The sequence below is a fragment of the Triticum aestivum genome, chromosome 3D, assembly GCF_018294505.1.
Source record: "Triticum aestivum cultivar Chinese Spring chromosome 3D, IWGSC CS RefSeq v2.1, whole genome shotgun sequence".
Lineage (NCBI taxonomy): Eukaryota > Viridiplantae > Streptophyta > Magnoliopsida > Poales > Poaceae > Triticum > Triticum aestivum.
The window spans coordinates 329,964,081-329,973,638 of NC_057802.1; the positions used below are offsets into that span (position 1 = coordinate 329,964,081).

The 9,558-nt window shown below is 43.9% G+C and overlaps 1 protein-coding gene across 1 annotated transcript; it reads right to left on the reverse strand.

The window, feature by feature from the left end:
- Positions 1-346: 346 nt before the first annotated feature.
- LOC123078694 (cytosolic isocitrate dehydrogenase [NADP]) lies at positions 347-4,486 on the reverse strand. The gene is made up of 15 exons (XM_044501283.1): positions 4,267-4,486; positions 3,576-3,619; positions 3,359-3,468; positions 2,946-2,983; positions 2,756-2,833; positions 2,599-2,652; positions 2,312-2,413; positions 2,069-2,154; positions 1,870-1,973; positions 1,719-1,787; positions 1,526-1,641; positions 1,394-1,428; positions 1,091-1,233; positions 741-866; positions 347-637 (listed from the first exon to the last, which is right to left on the reverse strand). The coding sequence occupies exons 1-15, from the start codon at positions 4,439-4,441 to the stop codon at positions 562-564; spliced, it is 1,356 nt and encodes a 451-aa protein (XP_044357218.1). The 5' UTR covers positions 4,442-4,486; the 3' UTR covers positions 347-561.
- Between the last annotated feature and the right edge of the window lie 5,072 nt (positions 4,487-9,558).

Sequence of the window (9,558 nt, forward strand, 5' to 3'; positions counted from 1 at the left end):
TATAAGAACGTTTTTGACACTACACAAGTGTTAAAAACGTTCTTATATTATGGGACGAAGGGAGTAGTATATAAAAAAAACTAAAAAGATAATTTTGCACGGATCCACAAGATCAAACGAATATAGCATCGACTGAGAAAATTCTCAATCAACTGAGACTAGCAAAATTGGTTTCAAACTCGACTTGTTTAAAAAAAACGCTGGCAGCCAGAACTCTTTTCTAGTAAGTAGCAGGATTTTTCCTGCTCTCCTAAAAAAAGGGCAAACTACCAAGCAAATTAAACGAGCAAACTATGCATCTCCATTCAAATGTAGAAGCTGCTGGTTAGACATGACACAATCATCAGATGTGAATAATGGTTCTATATGTCCTTTATTGTGAGCCCCACTTACATAACATCAGCATCTACAGAATCGCTTGCATGTTTGACAATAATATGCGATGGTGCAGTAAAAGCTCGTTCTGTTCACAATGAAAGCATGACAGGTAATGGCGACATAACCAAAATGACTTGAATCGATGAGTAATGACTATTCAAGCATTGAAGTGGAAGAGGTCTTTCACAGTCTTGATTTGAGCTCAGCAGCAACAGCGTCAATGAACTCTTCAGTGTTCAGGTAATCGCTTCTTGTAACTCTGAAAACGAAAGAGCACAATGAGATATCAGATTATCAATTATGAATTCAGGGTAATAATAGAGAAAAATACAGTAGAGGGAAAGCTGAACAGCATAACATACTTTGAGGATCCATGGACAAGGAGTGCAAGGTCCTTGGTCATCTTCCCAGACTCCACAGTTCCGACGCACGCTTCCTCAAGTTTCTGTGCAAATTCAAGAAGTCTAGCATTCTCGTCTAGCTTTGCCCTGCAGTGTGGACATGGGAGAATCAGCTAAAAAGCAAAGTCCACTAGAGTAATAATTATAGGCACCAATATACTTGTCTTAATTACTATTTTGGTCACACCAGAAAAAGGTATGCTGTCACTGATACAGTATAACTGAACAAAGTGGAAATTACCCTCGTATACATGGTTATCACAAAAGGTTGCACACTGGCACCGGTAGAGATATAGAAGTACTAGGTGTACCTGTGTGCAAGTCCTCTTGTCCAAGCAAAGATTGAAGCAATGCTGTTTGTGCTGGTTTCACCACCTTTCTGGTGAACACGGAAATGGCGGGTAACTGTGCCATGGGCAGCTTCAGCTTCGATGGTTTTACCATCAGGGCACATCTATAAATATCAAAAGGAATTAGCACAACCTAACAAATATTCTCAATATATATTTAGAAGTACTGACATGGATATGACCAAAGTAAAGGCTTTTCACACTAGAGATAACACCCAAGATTTAGTCAAGATTCAAGAACATTAGTAATGAGAAAATACATACCAATACTGACGTCATCAAGCCCAAAGAGCCAAAACCTGCACATACACTTCAGCATTGGTTATTGAGCACGGGAAAAAAAGATACATTTTCTGAATATTTTATGCAGAGACTCAAAAGTTGCAGTGTTGTGACCTTGAGCTAAGAAATCACTCTGCACATCTCCGTCATAGTTCTTGCAAGCCCAAACATAGCCTCCTTCGCTCTTAAGTGCATAGGCAACCATGTCATCGATGAGACGATGTTCATACCTACCAAAAAGCAACTCATGACATACTTTGACAAAAGATTCCAAAAGAGCTCGAAGCAAGAATGATTCAAAACGTACCATATTCCAGCAGCCTCATATTTGGATTTCCAGCCAGCTTCATAGATCTCCTGGAAAATGTCCTTGAACCTACACAATAAAAGTATATTTAGCCTGATCTAATTGTCTCGGAACAGGCCTTAACTAATATTTAAGTGTAGCTATGAACTACCTGCCATCATATTTCTTAAGGATTGTGTTTTTTGTGCTAAGGTACAATGGCCATTTCTTCTCATAAGCGATTGCCATAGAAGCTTCAGCAAAACCTCGAATTGACTGTACACAATAATTAATTAATTAGATGTCTGGATTTTACACCAAAATGCAAATATTGTTTGTAATTGCAGAAACCAGTCCAGGCATAGCAGTACCTCATCTGTGTTGTACATAGCCATGGCGACTCCTCCAGCACCAGTGAAGTTAAAAACCTCAAGGTCAACCGTCTCGTCTTTTCCCTCTGCCAGTAGACCAAAGAAACAAAAAGGCAAAGAATATCAGGGTTTGCTAGCACCAGTTCTCTGAACAAACAAGACAATCATACGTGAAAATATAGAACTACAAAGACTTCATTCTTTCATACTTAAATTTTAAGTGGAGTGATTATGCAACCGTACCGAAAACTAGTCTGAGTTTGCCAGGTCCCTTGAGAACGGCATCAGTTGCTCTGTACTGATCACCGAAAGCATGCCTTCCAATGCAGATGGGCTTAGTCCATCCTGATTACACCAAAGAAACAGTTTAGCAAGGAAATTTTGCATTTCAAAATGTGTTCACGTTAGAAAAAAAAGTATGCACTCCCTCCGATCCATATTATTTGTCACTGCTTTAGTAGTACAAAGTTGTACTAAAGCAGGGGCAGGTAATATGAATCGGAGGGAGTAGTAGTTTTAATCCTGCTTACCTGGAACAAGCTTTGGGACATTCTTGCATATAATTGGCTCTCTGAACACGGTGCCTGCAGGTAACAAGTGTAAGAGAAATGTCAACAACCTAACTACGTTCATTTTTTTAGCGAAAACCTAATATGTCCATTATATTGAAATACAGCAGGAGCTTACCATTTATAATGTTCCTAATTGTGCCATTTGGGCTCCTCCACATTTGTTTTAGGTTGAACTCCTTAACCCGATCTTCATCTGTCATGGTGAAGTAACCAGATATTAGAGAGAAAATATCATCAAATAGTGCTAGTGCTTCAACAATATGAAGAACAAATAATTGAGCTGCATAAGCTTGAGTGAAATATACCTGGAGTAATGGTTGCACATTTAATAGCCACATTGTACCTGAAAATAACATTGAATTAGAACAGCACTATAGGACAACAAAGTCATAAGAATATGCTAAAGTTATATATGGTCAAATACTTCTGACAAAACTAGCTAGTTTCAAAGATATGAAAATGATACAACTAATCAACAAGACTAGTGAAATGATATCTCCCTCGTTGTTAATAATATTTGAATAATTAAGAACATCAATCATAGTACTCAAAATTCGTAGGGAAATATACCGCAACAAAACTACTAATGATTAAAAAACAGGACACACAAATTGCAGGCTACATAAATCGCTTGAAATGGTGTGATCACAGCAACCATATTTTTACTTGAACCCAAGCATAACATCAGCACAAACTCAAATTATTCAAAACTTCTTACTTGAGAGTAGCCTCTGCAGCCTCCACTGTAACCTTGTCATCAGTTGCATCACGGTGTAGAACTCCCAAGTCAAAGTACTTAATGTCCAAGTCCAAAAATGGGAAGATAAGCTGAAACAAACGAAACAATCAGCCTGACAGCATATGGAAAACAAGAACCACACACACACAATGGCCCAAGCGGATCAGATTTGTCAGAGCTGTTGCTTATTGACTACCTTGTCCTTGATAGACTGCCAGAATACTCTGGTCATCTCATCGCCTATAGGTAAAAAAACAGGACATCAGCACGACAGCGGACCAACAAATCAATTGATTACATAAGATGAAAAAAACTACAAATATTAGTATTATTTTGTGAACAAATTTATTGCTTAAACCGAAAGTTCGACATCATTTTCTTTCCCAAAAAAAAACGAGCTACCCAATGCAACATGCGATGCAGGCATGAAGCACTGGCTACGATTGGACCGAAAGCGTGAGCAATCGTGTCAAAAAACACTTAAGGTTACGGTTTCTGAAAATAGATTTCAAAGACGAGATCCAGTAGTTATACGTCAGACAGAACTATTTCACCAGCAGAGTACGCCCAACCCTGCACCTTCCCACTGTCAATAGACAATCATGTTCGTACCCAAGGTGTCATGCATGTGCAATTATCTCGCCATCTACGTTCTAAATCCGATCTCTGACACCACGGCGGCGATCCAACTACGGAGATAGATCAGAGGCACCTGAGCCCAACAGTTAAGATTGGAATAAAGGAGGGGCAGAACGACGGCTACATCTCTCAGATCTCCCGGCATCACCCCGACCAGAATACAAAATTCAGCAGAGGCATCGTTTATATCGGCAAGGGAACGGCGGAGATAGATCTGCCGGGGAGTGGGAGCGGGAGCGGGATCTGACCGTCCATCTCGACGATAGGGTTGGCGACCTTGATCTTCTCGAACGCCATGGCGGCCGCGGCGGACGCTGATTGCCTCGGAGGTCGGGAGCGGGTCGGGGCAGGTTGGTGGGGTAGGCGGCGGCTGTGGTGACTCGGGGAGGTGAGAGAACGGAGTGAGTAACTTTGCCAGCGCATTTAAAGACCAGGTCGGAGGGGGCGAGTGGGCCCGTCTGCGGTAGGGATATTTTAGAAAAACATTTAAATCTGCCTCACTCCGGCCGATAGGATCGGATCAGACTGCGCGTGGGGATGGGGGTGGGGCGTTTGGACTTTGGATGGTGCGTGCGGGTGTTGGGACTTTGGGACCTCCGTGGCCAAGGAGTTTTTGGCTTGCAAGTGTCTGAAGAGTCCGAGTTTTTTTAGCACTGCTATGCACACAACATTGTGTGCATGATGATTCCTGCATAATATTATGGGCGTGTTTGATTATCCGTATAAGTCCGAACCAGGCCCGGGTGAGAAGAGTTTTGACTGTTTGGTTGGCCTGGATACACTGTTCAGCCTGTATCGCACGAACTTTAAAGCACCCTCGAGCCAGTCCCGCGAATTACGATTGAATCGGCAGTTTCTCGCGAGTCGGGCCCGAGTGAGGCACGTGGGCGACGGGGGCTGCACGCGAGCCACCCTCAAGAAGCCGCTTTGCTTTCCGAAGCGCCGGCAGTTATTACCCTCATCGCTCGCTCTCTCCTCTCCCCACTCTCACCGACGGCGGCGGCGTGCAGCAGATCAAAGAACAGCAAGTCGACCTCCTGCCACCTTGACTGGCATCTGCAGCAGCACTTCGGCAAGGGTGGTAAGCTATTTTCCCCCTCCTCGCCTACTACATCGCATTCGATTTGAGTTTCGATTCGATCCGCGTTAGGGGCACGGGGAATCGAAGTAAACACCGTAGAAGCGACCATAACATCGCCATGACTACCGGTGCGGTCACCCAGCGAGCAACCTAGGAAGAAATCCCTCCATCCAATGCCCCAAGGGAAGGGGTTGGCATTGGGGTTTGGGTTGGGTTGGGGTTGGGGTTCATGGCATTAGGTTGGAGGAAGAGCGAGAGACTGGGTAAGTGGTGAGCGGCAAGGTGGGTTAATAAAGGGGCACGCGAGCATAGGTTTTAATGGCGGTGTTGCAACGTTCATAATGCAGATGGTCACCCAGCCTTTGAAACTCTTCATAATGCAGATCGACATGGAGAACAAGGGAAAGGAGGTGGTGCCATCGACGGAGCAGGGCAGGGGCAAGGACGATGTGCCGCCCTCTGAGGTGATGCCCGTCCAGAGCCCGGGCACGGACGACGGCGTGCCCCCCACTTGCAAGTGCCGGAACTATGGCCACTACCATGAGGTGGGAGGGCCAACCACCTTCTGCAAGGTGATCATGGCCTCCCAGCTCGAGGTCATACCTATGTCGTTGGACTTCATGAGGCACTTCCTGTAAGTGTCGCGGGAGTTCAAACTGCAGACGAACACCAACTGCTTCTGGAGGGTCACTATCCGGCTATTGAACGGCAGGGTCACTCTCGATCAGGGTTGGGCCACCTTCGCCGCCATCCATCATATCAAGATAGGCTTCATGGTGACCTTCAAGCTGCCGACTCCCGACATGTTGAAGGTCATCGTCTTCAATGCCAAGTGGTGATCAGGTGCGGGAGGCACGATGACGCCTTCGTCGTCAATGCCTAGTACAGCCCCTCGTATGCTCCAGTTGCTTTAGTTTAATATCAAACTGATTTGCGTTTGAACTTGTTCGTTTATGTGTGGCACAATATTTATAACTGCTTAGTACTACTATGTTCTGTTGTGTGTGTTCTACCTAATGGCGTTGTGTGTTGGTAACCTCAGCACCGCACCGAAGAGGTTATCAGACAACAGGGGTTGCATGCAACCAAACACCAGGCCTTGTGTTCGCGCGTACACAAGCGGGCAACCAAACACCATGTGCAAAGCTAGCTCCTAGTGCATGAGAACTAAATGCGAGCAACCAAACAGGTTGCAGATGTTGGTTTAGAGGCTACATTTGCTCAACCAACCTCATGTGAGCCAGGCTTGAGCTAGCCAGGCCCAGTCACTACGGCTACCAAACACGCCCCATATATCAGTCCATTCATGCATGTATCAAAGTGCAGCATACGGTTGGTTGACCATCGTGCAGACATGCATTGTCTGCACAACAATTCTATTTTTTACCGTAATTTGAATAGTCTGAGTTCTTGGATAACAAGTAAAAAAATGCTAATGATATTCAACGAACATTCGCATGTATGAGTTTGCAAATGTTTTTCACGGTATTTTATGTTGCGGGAACATGGCAATTCCTTTAAGCGAACACGGCAAATTTCAAGCAAAATCCTTCTTTTGCAGAATTTGTCATGTGTTTCTGAAGAAATTCTCGTGTGTGTTTGAAGAACTTGCTATGGAAAACGTTTGGAAATGCCATGCTCCCAAAGAACGTCCACTGGCTATTGCGGTCAAAAAAGAGTTTGAATTTTTATTGTTGTTAACTTGTTATCTTTGGGCTTTATTTTGATGGGTGTGTGGCTCAGTCCATTTTTAATCAGACCTTCTGTTTCCCTTTTGTCTGACGTATAGGCTGGACAGGGGTCCGGACAGAAAAACATTCTTCAACCGGTGCTTCTACTTTTAACCCTGAATGTATGGGTTGTCCAGCATTCTTCAAACCCAGCCTAAATTTGGGACGATTTAGGATCGCTCGTACAAGTCTATCATGTCGAGCTCACGGTATGAACCCATAGAAAATCAAGCAGTCTATCGTGGAGCTCATCAGTTTGCCCACATGCATTCATGGTATGGTGCCGCATGTCGCCCTTGCCAAGTTCGTCATCGATTGCACCCTCTCGCGAAGAACCGTTCCATCCCGGGGTCCCTTTAGTCTAAGCATATGGTGACAACATACCGTCGTGAGATCCGTCTATGTGACGTCAAGCAAGAGCAACTCTTTACGGTGGACCCCTGGCGACAAGGAGATGCCCTATATTCGCCTCGCCATTGATGGCCAAGTGCCCACAGCTGCGACAAAAGCGTCAGGGACTTCTTTCTGACGAGGAGTAGGGGAGTTATAGTTTGTTCAATTGCAATTTTCCTTTTGTATGTAGATTCTAGTTCCTTTTTATCTCTCTGTTTATAAACTACGTAAATCTACGGTGCATGTTTTTGTATAGAATTGAAGGTTTGGGAAAAAGTGGCGTGGTTGCCTAGGCGGATAAATGTGGATCGGCCGACTCCTGTCCACGGACACATCCGAACATGTACATAGACATATAATTGTAAATGGCTTTAGCCTCTCTTTATATAAAAGCTATATGATCGAATCGATACAAAGTGACGAGGAAACTCTCTTACAAAGCAGATCAAAGACAAACATAAGAACATGAGTAGCCACGCCCTAACAAGAAGCACTCGAGACTACTAACAAGATGAGCAACCACACCTTTAGAAAAAACCATCGGACATCGTGCAACGAACACACTAAGTTGTCACTAGAGAGGGCCATCTTCTCTCTCACTTCGGGCCATGGAGCGCCAATCATGCGAGTGGGCAACGAGGATTGAGAACAATGTCAATGAGGTCGAATGATAGGATGCAACCGAGACCATCCCACACCTAAGCCAAAGGGATTTGAAGCTAGGATCAAAGCTTTCCCATTAATGACAACGTGCCATGACCAGAGAGAACCTGGAATCCATGACACCGCCCCTAGGAGGGTAACAATGCAATGTGTCCTCGTCGCTAAGACCAAAGGTACGATCAATGATTTACACCTGAAGACCTGATGCGGCGAGAGGGGCCTCAACTACGCCCCCAAAAGGAACATGACAACCACATACATCGTTGCCGGCAGCACCAGAGCCTGAAAAGTTGAGTTTTCTCCTGAAGCCTCATCCACATCACATCAAGGTACCATGGTCATTGTGCCCGTTGATACGTCCATTTTGCATCATTATTTCTTACCATAATTTATCTTATTTCAATAATATATTTCACATTATGGTGTAATTCCGATGTCTGTTCTTTCTTAAAATGCAAGTTATACCAAGAAAGGGGAATTGCCGACAAGTGGAATTCTGGACCTAAAATAGCAACAGAAGAGAAAGAAATTCTTCGGAGCTCAAAATGAAGCATGAATTTTTGAAGAATTATTAGCATATATGAAGAATATTAGAGCAAATAAGTACCATAGGGGCCCACAGGTAACCACATGGACAGGTGGCCCGGTCTACCCCCTGGTCGTGCCCTTTGTCCATGTGGGCCTCAGGAGGCTATCCCGATGCCCTTTGGCCATAAAATCCCATTTACCCTAGAAAAATCACAGAAATGTTTTGGGACTTTCCGTCTCCGCCTGCGACGAGGAACAGGAGCACTTTTACTCTCCGGCGAAGCGATTCTGCGAGGGAAACATTCCTACTGGAGGGGAAATCAAAGGCTTCATCATCGCCAACACTCTGTTCATTGTGGGGATCATCATCTTCATCAACATCATCTCATCTCCAAACCCTAGTTCATCCTAGGGATGAAAACAGACGAAACTAGGTGCTACCACATTTGTTTTCATAATTGAGCAGAAGCAGAAAGGAATGCAGAAACCCTGGAAATGAATACGAAAACAGATATTGTCAAAAACTAACATAGAGAAAATACAGCGGACATGGAAACAGAAGTGTGTGTTGACCGGAACTTAAACCCCCCTGAACATAGAGAAATACACACAAAAAACAAACAAATTTAACGAATTGTTAGCATGGCTACAAGATAATATGGTTGTGTTAGCAACTTAGGGTAGTATTGTAGTAGTACTGGACCGTTCCATATAGGATCTAGTTGAGTACGTGTGTGCTAGTAGAAGTTGGCCCTCAAATGATCCATTCTGCTCATTGTGTCATTATGTGTTGTTTGGTAGTTGGGCTACAAAGCAGCCATAGACCTATAGTAGAAACGGAAGTTCCATATTCACGGAAATGAAAAGTTCCTTTTCCACGTCTGTTCCACCAGAAAACACCATTCCATTTTTGTTTCCGTTTCCACATAAAAATTCCATTTTTGTTTCCGTTTTCATATTTCGTCTCTGTTTCCATTTTTCCTCCAGAAAAGCATAAACTTTCCACTTCATTTTCATTCCTATCTTTTGTGTTCAATCTTTGTATCAAACATCAGATTGGTGCCTGGGCGTGCTAGTAGCATTGATTACACCATGTAGTTGATGCTTGCTGGTTTAATTGGTGGAAGATTATTATGTTCAGATTG

Excerpts from the sequence above, each read along its gene's own strand:
- LOC123078694 (XM_044501283.1), bottom strand. The coding sequence starts at position 4,441 with ATGCGCTGGCAAAGTTACTCACTCCGTTCTCTCACCTCCCCGAGTCAC. Across the intron at positions 1,234-1,393 it reads GCTTGATGACGTCAGTATTG|ATGTGCCCTGATGGTAAAAC; the intron begins GTATGTATTTTC and ends TGATATTTATAG. Across the intron at positions 867-1,090 it reads ACAAGAGGACTTGCACACAG|GGCAAAGCTAGACGAGAATG; the intron begins GTACACCTAGTA and ends TCCACACTGCAG.